The sequence below is a fragment of the Anomaloglossus baeobatrachus genome, chromosome 6 (genome assembly GCF_048569485.1).
Source record: "Anomaloglossus baeobatrachus isolate aAnoBae1 chromosome 6, aAnoBae1.hap1, whole genome shotgun sequence".
In the NCBI taxonomy this organism is placed as follows: domain Eukaryota; kingdom Metazoa; phylum Chordata; class Amphibia; order Anura; family Aromobatidae; genus Anomaloglossus; species Anomaloglossus baeobatrachus.
This window is the reverse complement of record NC_134358.1, coordinates 455,646,498-455,664,072: the sequence shown is the minus strand read 5'-3', so window position 1 is coordinate 455,664,072 and position 17,575 is coordinate 455,646,498. Positions and strand designations below refer to the sequence as shown.

Genomic DNA, 17,575 nt, shown 5'->3' with positions numbered 1-17,575 from the left:
CACCAGTATTTTCACAATATCAATTTAAAAAATCCACCCTTCTTTTATATTTTCACCCTATTCAGTCCCTTAAGAACTTGGATTTGATTTTTACTATTCAGTGGCAGCTACAGTCCACTCGGTTGCATACCAGCTCAATGTATTGCTGTAGCTAAATGGTTAAAAAACGTCACTAGCGCTGCAAAAAGCTGCATTGTAGCCCAGGCTATACTTACTCCTCTGCAGCTCTGGTGTCTTCACTTTCTGTGGACGAGCACCAGTTTGTCTCATCTGTCACCTTAATAGTTACCAACACTGGTGTTGGCAGTTTAAATGTTTTAGTCTCGCCCCAAACGCAATAAAAAAATGTCCAGGGGGCATTATACCTGCCCAGTGCAACCGATTCTACAAAATATTCCCCACTTGGTGCCACTCACATGGGCTTTATTTGACTTATTTTTCTTACAGATCAGAACAGATGTCATTTAAGCCCATAAGAGGGGAATAATGCAGAAAAAAATGTTTGGACTTGCCCTTAAAGGGGATATGTTACCTGTTTTTTTAATATTGTATAAAACAGATCTTTTTGACTAGATGAGGCCGGTCTATTTTCAACAAACATCCACATCAGAATGATAATATAAACCAGCTATATGGTGTCCTCCATGTCCACCCACCCAGATGCAGCTTGTACTGAGCAGTGGGAGACCTCAGCAGCAGACAACATACACCAAGAGGCTGGAGATTGAGGTTATATTTTTTAAAAAACATTCTACAGCTAATCTGACTTGTATTTTCAAAGTAAGTATACTGGCCTCAGCAGGTCTAAAAGATCTGCTTATTAATGTATACAGTTTGTACTGTGAAATCTGCTGACAGATCCATTTTACCTTAAGTAATGATATAATTAGGTGACTATAAGCCCTTACAGACATTTCCTTTTTTGAGGCAAATCCATTTCACAAGAACTTTGGTAACATTTTTCATTTTTCTTTATAAAAAATGTTTTGTGTTCATCCATAAATTTGCCCTTTGAAGGCACTTTTTTAATGGGGCTTTGGAAAGCCATTAAACCAGCAGTTTAATTTGATAATCTCTACCTTTGTCACCATCCCCAGGTCCTACCCTAAGTCCCAGATGCTGCTCCCAGTGTCTATATTATCTGCAGCACAGCATCTAATAACTGAGCTCAATGTTTCTCCCCAAATTGACGGCCCGAGCCGCTCTGAAGTGCTGAGTTCACTGATTGGCTGCAGTGCTGTTGACAGGGCGTCAGCGCTGCCGATAATAATAGACCCCGGGAGCGGCGGCGGAGTGTTAGCACTGGACCCATAAAGGGTGAGAAAAGTTTGCATTTTTAAAATAAGCTGCATCTGGGGAATGGAAACCAATTTTACAATTTGCTTTACACAATGCTTTTCTGGTAAATCTGAAATTTGCACAATGTGAATTCTTTGTTTTTTAAATTAACGATCGAAACAATGTAAACGTTTGTTTCATCTATTCTTTTGTTTTGCCAGGTATTGATGGTACGGTTTGCGTCATTGTTTGATGCAAAAGAACATACTGTAACCTTTCTTAGTGGGAAGAAGTACCGTGTGGAAGAGCTGCGCTCGATGGGAGCCGGGGAGCTGCTGAACTCTGTGTTTGAATTCAGCGAGAAGCTTAGTGCTCTGCAGCTCAGTGAGGAGGAGATGAGCTTGTTTACAGCAGTTGTCCTCGTCTCTGCTGGTAAGAACACAAGATACGTTCTTTTTTTCTCCATTACACTTCTTGCTCTCATCTAACAAATTCTGCTGTCTTTATTACAAATGCATTATAGTATTGTTGACTACATCAAAATGTGGCATCAAAATTATTTTTACAACCTGAAAGACAAAATGCCAGATCAGAGGGTGTCCTGGAACTTGAATCCCCACTTCCTCTGAGCTGTTGAATAACTCTCCGAGATGGAAACTAGTTCTTTACATTGGTAACGAGTCTCATCAAGGGGCTCAACGTCCACTAGGGTTTACCCATAGATGAACCATTTACATGGTTCTTGTTATATACATTTGGACACCCAACAGTGAGTACTGTGACGTTGTACAGGGTATGGTGAATAATGGTAGCTATATCCTTCCTAGCATTTGCTCTGTGCACTGGTGAGCAGCAGTGAAGAGGTTAATTCTGGCCTGGATCTTCTCTGCTAGGTCAGGTTCTGATGTGACACAGGTGCGTAATTAGCACAACATAAAAAGGCAGCCATGGCTTCTCAGTGTGTGGGTGGTTTGGCTGGAGAGCTGAAGGAGACTGTGTTGGGAAACATATTTCTATGTAGACTGGTATGTCCTGGACTCTTTGCTGGGCTGAATTCTAAGCTGGACTTTCTTTACATTCTTGAATTCCTGCTCGGAAGTAAGACGGTTTATGTTTATGTTGCATATGTGAATAAAGCACTGACCTTTTTTGGACTGAAACCCCGTCTAAGCCTCTTTACTGCATCCCTGCCATCGCCTATTGGAGCCGAATCCCTACTTTTGGTGGCTTGAAGCAGGCAAACGCAGTGAGGGCGGGGCAATTGTTTTTGTTTTTTGTGCTTCTGGTTGGGTGCCAATATATGTCCTGGATGAAAGGTTTGAAGCACACCCAGTCCAGGTCATCTGCGGAGATGGAGGCTGCTGTAAAAGTTCAATCAGAAGACTACAAGATAGCCTGGTGCAACCCACTGAGCTCACCGGCAGAAAATTTGGCATGTGCACTGACAGGGACTTAAAAGAGTATACAACTGCTCTAGTGATAATAAAAACACATGCCGGGAGATGATGCCACGAAGTGGGGATGGTTGCAAACCTGCATTATGAACTGATAGTTGTAAGGGACTTTCCACTATTCTTGGCCCTATGGCCAACAGTAAAAACCACAGAAGGCTCTACAGAAAGAATGCAAGAACTTTGTGAGCTTGAGGAGGAGCTGCCGGCTGTAGGGGTAAACTCCAATCGTGTTGAGGAGGAGGAGACGACAGTTATGGAAGTAATGGCTGGGGAAGTAGAGGACTTGCCACCGGTTCCCGGATTGTCAGACTTAAATGTCTCGGGTTACAATTTTGGTATGCAAATGTATTAATTATTGATGGGGAACCCCAACAACCCGGGGCGGATACCAGGTTGCCACGCTTTGAGGAGAACCATGACTTATTGTATTGAGTTGATAAAATACGGGGTGAGGTGTTAGAACAATTGGATGTGCCACAGGCCTATCGCAGGATGGTAATGGACTTGACCTATCCTCACTTACCTGGCGGACACTTTTGCCATAAGAAAACCCTAGATCGTAGTATTCTGCAGCAGTTTTATTGGCTCGGTATCTACGAAGAAGTAAAAAGCTATTGTGATTCTTGTTCAGTGTGTCAGATGACCAGTCACCAGCTACACTTTCGAAGCCCCTTGGTATCACTGCCGATCATACAGGTACCGTTCGAAAAAGTGGCCATGGACCTGGTGGGTCCGGTAAATAAGTCCGCAAGGAGACACCAACACATACTTGTAGTTCTTAATTATGCCACACGATATCCGGAAGCAGTTTGACTGCATCATACTTCGGCTAAACTAATAGCCAAGGAACTTGTGGGCATGTTCTCTCGGGTGGGGATTCCTAAAGAGATCTTATCCGACCAGGGAATCCCATTTATGTCAAAGATCATAAAGGAACTTAGCAAGTTGTTAGGCCTCTTTCACACATCAGTGTTTTTTTTCCATCAGTCACAATCCATTTTGTGATTGATGTGACGGATCCGATTGTGGTAAAACTGATGCCACAGATCCCTGTAAAAAACGTATCCGTCGTACCAGTTTTTTCATGGCAAAGGTTATTTGCTATTGAAAACCTATATGAACCCATTCCGAGCGAGAGAGAGACAGAGTATTTCTGACCAGAATGGAATTTACAGATCTGAGCATGCTCGGTTAAAAAACGGATCCGTCATTTGACGGATTGTGACGGATCCTGCGCCCATAGGCTTCCATTATAACAAACGACGGACGCCAACGGATCCGTCGCTGTCCGTTTTTTTTTATGCACATAAAAAACGTTCCTGTGGACGTCGGCCGGACAAACATTTTTTGACGGATCCGTCGCACGATGGATAAAACGTGAGGCCATCCGTCGCTAATACAAGTCAATGAGAAAAAAATACGGATCTAGCGCTGGATCCGTTTTTTTCACAAAACGACTGATTGCGTCTGATGGCAAAAAACAGATGTATGAAAGAGGTCTTAAATGTCAAACATTTAAGCACATTAGTTTATCATCCCCAAACAGGCCTGGTTGAAAGGTTCAACAAAACATTCAAAAACGTCAAAAAGGGCGGCATCCAAGAATGAGAAGGACTGGGACCTCTTGCTACCCTACTTGTTGTTTGCAGTTCAAGAGGTGCTCCAGGCATCCAACAGGATTCTCGCCCTTCGAGCTACTGTATGGCAGACATCCCCGGGGGTTGCTAGATGTAGCTAAAGAGGCATGGGTGCTCCAGCCCACCCTACACAGGAGTGTGGTAGAACATGTCGCTAAAATACAGGAGAATGGAGACTGTTCTGCCACTTGTATGGCAATATATGGAGGTGGCACAACCAGCACAGAGGCAGGTCTATAACCCAGACGCTTGGGTAACAACCTTCAACCCTGGTGACCAAGTGCTGGTACTTGTACCCACTGTAGACAGCAAATTCCTCGCAAGATGGCAGGGCCCCTACGAGATAATAGAGAAGGTAGAGCCAGTGAACTACAAGGTACACCAACCAGGAAGAAAGCCAGAACAGGTTTATCATGTAAATTTGCTAAAGTCCTGGAAGAATAGGGACCATGACAATAGGACAATCCGTTGCCTGCATTTCCTGCGGGGAAGGCTCCGTTACCTCCGTTGGTTTCAGCGGCATGTGTCACAGTCAAATTAGCGGATACATTTTCCCCTAAACAGGTTCAGTAGGCCCTGGAGTTCGTTAGTCAGAATACAGATGTCTTCTCCGATTTTCCTGGTCATACTACCCTAGTACAACATGACATTGTTATTGAGCCACAGGCCAAAGTCCGACTAAAGCCGTATCAGGTGCCTGAGGCTTGGTGACAAGCCATCTCTGAGGAGGTTAAGTCAATGCTACACCTGGGGGTCATTGAGGAATCCCGGAGTGAGTGGGCCAGCCCAATATTCCTAATACCTAAACCCGACGGTACACTGCGGTTCGGTAATGACTTCCGAAAACTTAATGAAATATCCAAATTTTATGCCAACCCCATACCCTGGGTGGATGAGTTGATAGGGGGTACTGGCAAGTGTCCCTGACAGAGACCGCAAAGGAGAAGAAAGCCTTTGTAATGCCTGAAGGGCTTTATCAGTATTGGGTATTACCTTTTGGTTTACATGGTGCACCAGCGACATTCTAACAGTTAATGGATGTGGTCCTCCATCGCCATTACGCCTCAGCATACCTTGATGACATTGTGGTATTTAGTGCAGATTGGCAGAGTCCCTTACCAAAGGTTCAGGCAGTAGTGGACTCTCTTCAACAAGCAGGGCTAACCACCAATCCAAAAAAATGTACCCTTTTACAAGAAGTGGAAGAATCTCGGTATCTGGGGTATGTTATTGGACGAGGAGTCATCAAACCCCAAGTAGACAAAATAGACGTGATTAAAAACTGGCTCTATCCCCTCACAACAAAACAAGTAAGATCTCTCTTTGGTTTGGTTGAGTACTACAGGCGGTTTATTCCAGATTTTACCACATTGTCAGCTCCCTTGACGGACTGTCTAAAAGGGAAGATGTCCATAATGGTATGCTGGAGTGATTAGGCTGAGGTGGCTTTTGGGTCGTTGAAGGCAGTATTGTGTGAAATACCTGTTCTCATTACGCCAACTTTAAAAAACAATTTTGTACAGACAGACGTCTCAGAGCTGGGCCTGGGTACAGTGCTGTCTCAGGAAATTAACGGAGAAGAGCATCCCATTGTTTTCCTTCGCCAGAAGCTTATGTCATGGGGTACCCGCGGTACCAGGCTTTTAGTTCACGGGAGATTGTCACAGGTGGCTGTGCCCGGTCCCGTGGCCCTGGTGGCAGTTAAAAGAAGTCTGATAAAAATAATGGTAAAAATAAATAAAATAAAAGTGTCTTGTGACACCACCTACGGTTCTCGGTAATGTTACTGACGCTGCTTGCAGACCTCCGGGGTGATGATGAAGCAGCTAGTTTATAATGCTCCCCGTAGGTGGAGTGATGTCCCCGAAGCCTTTGGAAAAGGACAAGATTTTACACACAGGGAGGCAGCTTACCACACAAGTCTTGATATCTGTCTCTTCAAGGCCGCTGAGATGTGACACCCCATGTTCAGGCAAACAAAGTCTGTATTGAGAGCAGGACCTTGGATAGCAATAACTGTCGCACACACACCCCGGGTCTTTCTTTCTGTACCTTTACAGATGTTAGCAGGGTTACACCAAAGTACAGTCCGGGTGGTCAGGTGGCAATTGGGATTTCCACATCTGTGAGTTTTGAGGGCTCCTTCTTGCTGAGTGTCTAAGTCCTGGGCTGTTTTAAACTTGGCCCTGACCTCTCCTGTGTCTCTCACTTGTATAGCAGGCGTAATGAACCGTTCTGCTGGGCACCACTAACTCTGCTGCGGTCCCTGGCTCTGTTGATGGCTGTGCTACAAGTGTTTCTGTGCTGGGAGACTGAAGTCCCCTTGGCATCCAGTCTTTTCTGCTGGGACTGACTGAACCCGTGCAGACTGGGACTCCGGTGTCCGGGTTGCGTCTTCTGGGGTGTACCGAACCGGTTCCTTCACCCCTTCTCTGTCTCGCCTTGCCTCCGACCCTCACTCAGGATCCCTCACACTGCTAGGCTTTTCCCTGGTGCTAGCCCAACACAGCACCGCTTTCAGATTGCTTCCTCTGTCAGTCCTGCACTGGACCCGACCGGTTTCAACTGCCTCCCTCAGCCCCTAGCATTTGAATTTCTAGGAGACTTCAACGGACATCTGCCAGTACGCCTGACGTTAGTTAAGTAGAGCTCCCCCTACAGGCCTGGGGTGGAAAGTGTTGTATGTAACATAGTAACATAGTTTCTAAGGCTGAAGGAAGACTTTATGTCCATCTAGTTCTGTGAGTACTTCCAATGTGGAAATCCCTTACTGGACGCCAACCGTAGGGTGCCACACTTACCCCTGCCAAAACCAGGTACAGTATAGTGGAGAAGGGGGTGCCTTGGAATTAAATGGGCACTTGAGTTTCTCCGCTATTATCTGCTGAGAATGACATTTTTGCTTGGTCACCGACCATTTTCCTCTCACATGGATGAGTCAGGCCATGGAGAAGAATGCTCGGGTCACCAGGTGGTTCCTCTCCTTGCAAAATTTCAAGTTTACAGTGGAACATTGGGCAGGAAAGCTATATCCCTCCTAGCATGTGCTCTGTGCACTGGTGAGCAGCAGTGAAGAGGTTAATCCTGGCTTGGATCTTCTCTGCTAGGTCAGGTTGTGATGTGACACATGTTCATAATTAGCACAACATAAAAAGGCAGCCATGGCTTCTCAGTGTGTGGGTGGTTTGGCTGGAGAGCTGAAGGAGACCGTGTTGGGAAACTTCTATGTAGACTGGTATGTCCTGGACTCTTTGCTGGGCTGAACTCCAAGCCGGCCTTTCTTTTCCTTCTTGAATTCCTGCTCTGAAGTAAAACGGTTTCTTTATGTTTATGATGCATGTGTGAATAAAACACTGACCTTGTTTGGACTGAAACCCTGTCTATGCCTCTTTACTGCGTCGCTGCCATCGCCTAGCAGAGCTGAATTTCTACAGTGCACAGATTTATTTAATCTGATAGCAAAAATAAAAAAAAAAATGAGCACTCCACTTGCTTCCCTTCACAGATCACGTGCCGTGTGCGTTCATTGGGAATATTTACTTACCTGAATGGCTCAGAAATGATTTGCACTGCTGGAAATGTAGAAATGAATAGAATATGTAGCATTTGCATTACATCAGTTAGATATAACGTTATACAAAACAAAGCATTAAATCCATTAGAAATTAGTCAATCTACATATTTTAATAGCATCTTACAGGATCCATTTTAAAGGGGTTGTCCTGTCTAAATCCACAAGTCTGTAGTCACTCTGTCACTCTGACTACAGACTTGTAAATCCTCACATTGCGCACACTGGTATGATTATTTTCATCAGTGTATAACCTGTATGCCCATATTAATAGGTTAGATATATCAAATGGGGTGACCGATTGGTTTAATCTGTTAAACAGGACTACTACCAGAAAGAGTCAGGATAGTTGTTCCGCAGTGAAAAGACCTATATGCAATCAGCATAACTTTGCGATTGAACTATTAGTGACTTCCTTGAGTGACGCTACATTTTGTAGACCTGACATATTCTCCCCTAGAAGCACTGGAGAGTACAGGGCCTCAGTAGCACATTGGCCTCCTACAGGACCCCTAATGTGGACCCTTATAGATTCCATGTGCAGCTGTGTTTGATCTATGTACAGCATCTAGTGTACGTCCTGTGGTGAGGACTCTGTGACATTCATCTGCATGCTCTTATGTACTGTTCTGAATTTTTTTTTTTATTAAATATTTCTTTTACACATTGCTTTCAGATCGTTCTGGTATAGAAAATGTCAATTCTGTTGAAGCATTACAAGAAACGCTAATTCGTGCACTGAGGACTTTAATCATGAAAAACCATCCCAATGAGGCCTCCACCTTTACCAGACTCCTCCTGAAGCTAGCCGACCTGCGCTCACTCAACAACATGCACTCCGAGGAGCTTTTGGCTTTCAAAATTCACCCATAGGCCTATAAATGACTAATATATGACATCTACTGTATAACATGTGACAGATTCGGTGTCCCTGAGGCTGTGTCTGGCATAATAGATTTAAACAAAATAGATTTAAAGTCCAGAACTTGCCTATAGGAGAGGCAAGCTAAAGCATTTGTACAGCCCACTAGAGCTCAGTGACTGAGGCTTACCCCCAGAGGATCCTTCTCATCAATATTGGTGCAGCCTACAAACTGGCTACCTCTACACCCCGTAGACATCTGCACTTTACGCTTCAGCATTACACCATCACACCCAGACTCTTCAAGCCTTATTCTGCACTAACTAGGAGGTTCTAAGGATTTGGCAATGGGAAAAAAAAATTTGGTACAACGAAACAAAATGTCTATAAGCCTCGAAAGAAGAGACTCTGCGCTAATTTGGCTTTACGCATTTTCAACCTTTTTTTTTAGAGAACAAAATCTGTTTTCACCAAATCTCTACTGGGCATTTTTGTGGCTATATAAGACTGTTTATAGCCCGGCACATGTCTGTAGGCGTCTGGAAAATCCTCTATATAACAAAGTGCGTATCTCATTACCATTTCCAAATGTTTTGCTGGTCTGTTATGTGCCTCCGCCAAGATCTGGATTGTTGTCTGTCACACAGATTTTTAGCGCGTGCGAGTTTGTTCCTTTTCTGTATTTAAGTGTATATTATGTCATCTTTTACTGACACTTGCTATTTGGAAACTGTATATAGTTAGAGCGTTACAGATAAATATATGCCGGCTTCCTTGCAATATTTAGACCAGGAAGGGAGCTGTTACAAATAGATAGTATGTATAGGATTTATAAAAAAAATGTACAAAGATATCCGGTCATTGAAAAACCTGTTATTTTTGACAGATATAAAAATGTATGCTGTGGACATTTGTTACATGGAGGCCTCCCAGTGCAACTGGGTCTTTTTGCAGCCAAGCTGCATCCTGAGTGACTTGCTATAGAAAAGGACTATTGGGCAAGTCACAGTAGGTCCACAATAATACAAGAAAAATGGCCCATTATCATAAGGGCTTAGCATACAGGTGTTCTTAAGATGCCGGATCACCTCAGTCACCGTCCATGTGTATTAGGGAGAATATAAAACTAAATAGCCTCGAGGTACCATAAAGTGCTGGATTCAAATGTGACTAATGAGCAGCACAACATGGCACTCAAAGTAATTGTATGTGGGAGGGGGACTGGGATTTACTCCAGAGTCTCAAAGGAGACACAATTTGTGAAAGTAAGGACAGGAGCTTCCTCCCTGCTCATAGTCACGAGCAGGGAGGAAGCTCCTACCTTTACTTTCCCAAATTGTCTGCTTTGAAAAAAAAAAAAGTTGGGAGAAAGTTTTGTAGATATTTGTGTCCTCGAGCTCACAAAGTGCAGCATTAAAACTGTGTAGAAATGTAACTTAGAAGTTCCTAACACTGTATTAGATTTAGATGAGGTGCACTTTATGTATTGAAGACATAAGCAAAGCTAGTTTTGTAGGGGGATGACCGTCTGCAACGTAAAGGAGGTATATGTAACTCCTCAATCACAACATTTAGCCCCACTACATGAATGATCTGAGTTACAGGGCTTTTTGTTACTAATTTACTGTCCCACCATTGCGTTAATATACCACCCAACTATGAGGGCTAATCTTTCTCGCCTGCTGTCTTTGACCGTTTAGGTGGTCTCTTCCCAATGGCAGCATGCGAATGTTATCTAAAAGGATATATATATTTTTTGCGTAACATCTCTACATTATATAAAAGCTCTGACTTGTAACACTATGTGAAAAATAATGTCTGAATGATTGTCTCCCATCGGATACGTTTAAGGAGTAAAAGCAGTAGTTCAAAAGAAACTTTTCGGGCTAAGCGAACAATGCTGCTTTGCTGGCCATTTCTTCATTGTCCTAACTTATCCACGAGTTATCTTTTTTTTTATTATGTGGGATTGAGCAGTAGTTTGGCATGCGGTTTCTTATTTGTCAAACTGCTTAGTCTTCTTGTATCGTGCATCGCCACTCACACTGCACTATGTGTAAGGCAAATACTCCTGTGGATGTATATGGGTCAATCACATATCAATAAAGCAGTGCGCGGGGGGTGCGTGACATGAGCAGATTGACTGGCCCAATGTAAAAGATTCACTGGCAGAGCATCCTTGTATATCCTGGAAATAAAGATCCAAGAACAGTAGGTATTTTGGGGTAAGAGATGTGTCATACTGCCTGAGTAAAACTGAGCAATAGGTTTCTTCAAATGGGAATTTTGGTCTTTTTTAACTTTATATAGCCAGTGGGAAGCCATTCTGATAAAAGAAGAAAACAAACTGTCTGTACCACTGGAATCCGCTGCCTGCTCCTACCATCTCCTGCGGAGCCCAAGTGATGACTCTACGGCCACCAGTCCCATGACCTCTGGTGGCTTGGACGTCATTGCTTCCTGCCCTGCAGATTCTGGTAGTAAGTATAGCTTCTTTTATCAAGATGGCTTCCAACTGGCAATGTAAAAAAAGATTGGAAACCCCCTTTAAGTTTAGAAGCTGTAGAATCTAATTTTCTCTACTGACTGGGTTGCACCAAAAAGCATACAATAATGGATTTTTTATATATACATTATCATTTTTAAAGTTTTATTTTATTGTGGTAAAAGATGAAAAATGTGTGATTGGGAACTCTTTAACCTTTTGATTGAGCTTTTCTTATTAACGTTTCTTATTTATTGATTGCATTTTATGTGATTCTGACTCTCTTAATTCATGTGCCATACCAATTCTGTTTTCTGAACTTACATTTTAATGCTATAAAGTCAATAATAATTAATTATAATGTGACCAGTTATACTGTATGTAATTGATAAATGGGAAACAGTCTCTCTAGTGCCACCTATTGGCGGTAGCAGGGTCGGACATACCATTAGTGCAACCTGTACAGGTCCACAGGGGCCCATGATGTGAGGGGGGGGGCACCTCCACCTCCTCCAAAACAGGTGGGATTGTGCATTAGGATCAGCTACTGGTTTGTAAAGGGTCCATATGCTACTCTTGCACAGGTGCCCTCTTCTGTCTGTCTGCCAGTGGGTGGTAGCTCCACTATAAGTCAATGTCTGGCCCTCTAATGAGCCCTGCAACATCACTAAGGTACAATCCAAACCAGAATATTATGGCACAGATCTCTAGATCTCCGATGCTCTTGACCTGTAGAAAGTGAAGCAAGTTCAAATGCATACACACAATCATAGCATCCACTATCCATATACCCCAGTGACTCGATTGAATCAATCAAATGGATAGTCTCGATGTAATTGTTTAACTATGAAGTTCCCACTGCTGTAGCAAGGATATATTGTCCATCATCTGTTGGCATGCCCCGATATGCCAGGACTGAGTAATATTTTCTCTACAAGCCTTTATATGTTTTATTGTATGAAGATGCTGGAGATTTTAAGCTTACAGAAGTGTACAGACTTCTGAGGTCCGACCTGCAGACATTCACGCGTGGTATAGCCTCTCATCTACACTTATCAAAGTCACTTTTAGCTGCTTCTACTTTTTTTGCTCTTTCATGAGATGTACTAGGCTCATATCACATTAGTATATTTCAGGTATATATTGGGCGTATTCCTTAATGTAGACCTCCAATGTAATCCTTCAAAATATACCACTGCATAGCTTTCATATAGCACAATCTGGTACACTTTTCTATATAGGTTATGCTAATGCATACCACCCTGATAGTGGCTACAAAAATACTTTTTTTGGCCTCCGTCAGGTAAATGGTTACATTTGGCATATATGCCCATCACATGTTATAAGTTCAACAGTTCATTAAAAACCAGGAACATCACTGGTGCAAGTTTGTAAAAATTGGCAGCTCTACTGGATATATTTAATGTGCTGACATTTAGGCACTCCATGTTCTAGAGCATCATACGTGATCTCGCAAGAGCCATATTTTATACCAGACAAATTATAAGACACTGCTAGGACATACATGCCTGTCCGATATTGATTTTTTTGGCTAGCTCAGATATATATCTCAGGAAATATTTGATCACTCAGATGCCTGGAGATCATAGTCATAAGTTATATTTTATAGGACAGTTTTTCATTTTAGACCTCAATTGGGGTTTATAAAGAAGATAATTGCTGCTAAAACCTAAAGTATTACACCCAGCTTACTGCTGCTATTAAAGGGAACCTGTCAGCAGAAATTTCCCCTAAAACCTAACAGATTCCCCCTCTGCAGCTCCTGGGCTGCATTCTAGAAAGGTCCCTGTTATTATTGTGCCCCCTTTCTGACCAAAGTACAGAGTTTATAAAGTGGTACCTTTTTGGATTTGGATTCTGTAAATGTGACACGGGGGCGGGCTGCCTGGCGTCCGTTATTCTGCCTCCTGCCGCTTTAGGCCATCCCCCATCGCTGATTTCCATAGCTGTGGACGCCGCCCAGTGCTCCACAGGTCCCCGCGCATGCCCAGTGCTCATCTCTCGTGGATGAGCACTGTGCCCAGTGTCACCGCTGGTGACGTGCGCGCAGGCTTTAGATTATGGGCGGTGCTGTGATGTTTATTACCAAGCAACCGCCCATAATCGCGGGACCGCGCTTTCCCCCTCGGCGTCCTTCGTTCTGCGCAAGCGCGGTTCTGCTGACCCCACGTCACCTCCTTCCCATCTATTTCCTGCCTCAGGGCAAGATGGGAAGGAGGTGACGTGGGGTCAGCAGCACCGCGCTTGCGCAGAACGAAGGACGCCGAGGTGGAAAGCGCGGTCCCGCGATTATGGGCGGTTGCTTGGTAATAAACATCACAGCACCGCCCATAATCTAAAGCCTGCGCGCACGTCACCAGCGGTGACACTGGGCACAGTGCTCATCCACGAGAGATGAGCACTGGGCATGCGCGGTGACCTGTGGAGCACTGGGCGGTGTCCACAGCTATGGAAAGGAGTGATGGGGGACGGCCTAAAGCGGCAGGAGGCAGAATAACTGACGCCAGGCAGCCCGCCCCCGTGTCACATTTACAGAATCCAAATCCAAAAAGGTACCACTTTATAAACTCTGTATTTTGGTCAGAAAGGGGGCACAATAATAACAGGGACCTTTCTAGAATGCAGCCCAGGAGCTGCAGAGGGGGAATCTGTTAGGTTTTAGGGGAAATTTCTGCTGACAGGTTCCCTTTAAGCATGCAGTGATTCTGCCATTATTACATGTAGTTGTAGCACCTATGTGAGCCCAGCATTTCTACAACTGTCTTGGTTTTCATAGTCCTACCTCTTTGATCATTTATTATTTCTGAGGGCCACATGTTGACTCTTAGCCTTTTGAGCACTCCTTTTAAGCCGTTCGTCCTATGTGATTGTGTACATCTCAATGAGTGGTGCTAGAATATTTTCTGTTATGTCTCCTGAAACAAAAAGTTCTCCACATAATGTAACTTCTGACTAATACCAGATTGTGATATGAGATTGGCATGGTATGACTGCTATACCGGTTTACCAAACTTCTCTTCTGTCAAGAGCAATAATTTTGCTTTTGAGCTAAACTACAGTCTTGTTCGGCAGCCCAGTTGCTAACGAAAAACTGTCTAACAATGAGTTGTCTGGCTGTGCACCTCAACGGCAGCGTTAGTTGAAGATTACTAAAGTGTTTAACATAAGGCAGAGTTTAAAAACAAAGAGGGGAAACGAAGGTTAAGGGACTTCTCTCTAAACGTCTGCTTTTCTCTACCTCCCACAGTCATATTTACTATAAAAAAGGATGCGTTCCTCTTTAACAAAGCGCAGGTTCCATTGTCCATTTTTCATGTTAATTCTAATGATATGTCATGACTTTTTCTGATCTATGAAAACCTGTTTTTTTCCTATGGGCCCAAAATACTTTCTTAGTGTAATGTAATCATGGTGCTTTAGACAGTGCAATGTTGTGTTAAGTTGCAATTTGATTTGTGTGTTTATACACCAAATTACCTTAAAGAGAACCTCCCATCAGTGTGAGCATGTTGAACTGGCCACATCATGAAATAGTGGCTGCATAGTTGGGTAAATTGTACTTTTAATTCTTTAGTTTCTCTCCAATGTGAATATATTAGATTTGAATTTTTTTTTAGATTATTAGCAGTCTGTGGGGGAGCTGAATGTCATTACACACACCGATTGCAGTTTGAGCTCTTCTCAGCTCTGCTGTGCTGTACTGACTGCTAGTGATGAAAGCTGGAGGTGTTTGTAATGACACTCAGCTCTATTATATTCTACTCCTCATTAGCTGCAGAGATCAGGGCTGTCTAGCATTCCATCTAACAGGAGAAAGCATGTTCTTCTGGGGGCGTGTTCTTTTCTCCTGCTGGGTAACACCTCCTGCTTATGATTGGTCAGTGTTATACAGGGGGAAAAAAGTACATTCTCCCAGAGAAGAATCTTTGGTAATACACCATTGGACTTATCATAAATTTATAGCCTAAACATTACAAGATAATATTTCCACAATGAAGAAGAGAATTTAAGAAATAAAAGCTACATTTTTCTGAGCACTGCTTCCACTATTCCATGATGTGGTTAGTTTAAGATACTCAAACTGATGAAAGGTCCAGTATATTTATACCATTTCTATAGAAGCAGGAGAATGTTTAGGACTGCAGTAGGGATTGCTGTTACTTTTTATCAGAATATTTTTTATATTGCCTCATGTACACACACACAATATAAATAATACACTTATAAAAACATTACATTTGTCACATGCTTCTTTTTCAATACTTGCCATACTTGTAAGGACAAGATGTTGACCATACACATACAAGTGGGAATTGGCTTACGGTGCATGTTTATCACATAGGGAGAGAAGCCGCATCTACCAGAGAAACAAAAAAATGTGTCATATCAAAGCTAAAAACATCCCCCAAACAGTTGGGCTGCCCCTAATACACATTAGTTTGCTGGCAGATGGCAACGAAATGGCCACCTTTTGGAGATGTATTGAATGACAACTGTCAGTGGCCACAAGAGCATAAAGTTCACCGTAATTGATTAAGACAGCTAAAAACATGTCAGATTAGACTAGTCATCAAAACGAGAAGATACCAAAAAATCACTAAGCAATCAATGCTGGGCATTATGTTCACCTCAAGTATGTAGCTCTCCATGTGGGTGTTGTCGATGTGTGATTGTGTATATTGTAGACAATACTAAATGGGAAATATCCAAAGTCTTATTTCATAATATCTATCCATTTGCAGTGGGCATTCATGCTAAGTATAATGCCAGCTTTAGGGCAAAGAAAATCAAAGGAAGCTACTAATTTTGGCTTTGATTACTGGAGAACCTATAGAAAATCTGCTGGAGAGTTTTTTCAGGTGAACAATGAGTCTTTATTTCAGTGCTGAATTCTCATTGGTTGACTTTTTGGATCTATGTTCTCTTCTCTACTCTGGCAGTTTAGTGCTGCCATAAAGGTGTTGATCTTCTTAGTATTCACTTGGGTCTTTAATAATTAATTTTCTAATCACCTTGACCTTGAACTGTGAAACTTGGATTTTTTGTTTTGCTCTGAGGAACATTATCCCCATGATAACCCCAAACTGCCAGAGTTCAGGAACAGTAAGATTGGTCATAAAGTGGAGTATTATAGATCAGGAAGGGCAGAACATATTGATACTGGTAAGGAATTTAGATTGTGAGCTTCAATGGTGACAGCGATTATGTAAAGTGCTGTGGAAATTAATGGCACTTTATAAGCCAGTAAAATAAATATATAGGGAAAGCATTCATAATAAATGTTAATCCTATCAATCACTTCTCATTCTGATCTTTTGCTCACTTCTTATTCCATGTGGTCCCAATCAATGAGCATGGATACAAAGATAGCTGACAGTCACTGACTAGGGTCGCCCGCCAGTGGACTCAAACACAGAATTAGAAATGATTTCAGGAAACAAGTTTTACTAAATATATTAATCTGTTCAGCGTCTGCTCTATAACACGTCTGTCAGTATGATAGGTTCCCTTTACAAAATGGTTCTATGTTTAAGGCTTTACAAAGACTTCAGTAAGTTTTTCTATGAGCGAACCACTGTCTGATTTTCCAGTGGCTTATCTCCAGTGATCGGCCATAGGAAATCTAACACGGCACATCCTTCTCTCCTTCAACATAATCTGTCAAAGGGGAGTCATCTTAAGGGTGGTTTACACGTTGCGACATCGCTAGCAATGTCATGCGCGATAGTACCCGCCCCCGTCGTTCATGCGACATTTGGTGATCGCTGCCATAGCGAACGCTACGGCAGCGTCACACGCACATACCTTTTCAGCGACGTCGCTGTGACCGCCGAACAATCCCTCCTTTAAAGGGGAGGTGCGTTCGGCGTCATAGCGACGTCACTGCGGCGTCACTAAGCGGCCGCCCAATAGTAGAGGAGGGGCGGAGATAAGCAGCTGGAACATGCCGCCCACCTCCTTCCTTCCGCATTGCTGGCGGCCGCAGGTACGAGGCTGTTCCTAGCGATGTGTACTGCCGCAGGAACGACAAACAACATTGCAACTGACCAGACAACTTTTTTTGGTAAGTGAACGACGTGTCACAGACCAACGATTTTTGCCTCTTTTGCGATCGTTTAAGGTCGCTCCTTGGTGTCACACGCTGTGATATCGCTACCGGCGCCGGATGTGCGTCACAAACACTGTGACCCCGATGATATATCGTTAGCGATGTTGCAGCATATAAAGCACCCTTAAGATTGTTCTTCTGTGTATGGGAGCCTAATG

The 17,575-nt window shown here is 43.2% G+C and overlaps 1 protein-coding gene across 2 annotated transcripts in view; it reads left to right on the top strand.

The window, feature by feature from the left end:
* Positions 1-13,033, top strand: part of NR1D2 (nuclear receptor subfamily 1 group D member 2) — a 46,468-nt gene extending 33,435 nt beyond the window's left edge. The window contains exons 7-9 of one of the 2 annotated variants that reach the window (XR_012724365.1): positions 1,500-1,710; positions 8,617-10,067; positions 10,117-13,033. Coding sequence is in view for 1 of the 2 variants with exons in the window: in XM_075315288.1 (XP_075171403.1) it covers positions 1,500-1,710; positions 8,617-8,813 (408 nt within the window). In the remaining variant the exon portion in view is untranslated. Of the gene's footprint in view, positions 1-1,499; positions 1,711-8,616; positions 10,092-10,116 lie in introns of those variants that run through there. The other variant, XM_075315288.1, reaches the window with a different exon arrangement.
* Positions 13,034-17,575: the final 4,542 nt, after the last annotated feature.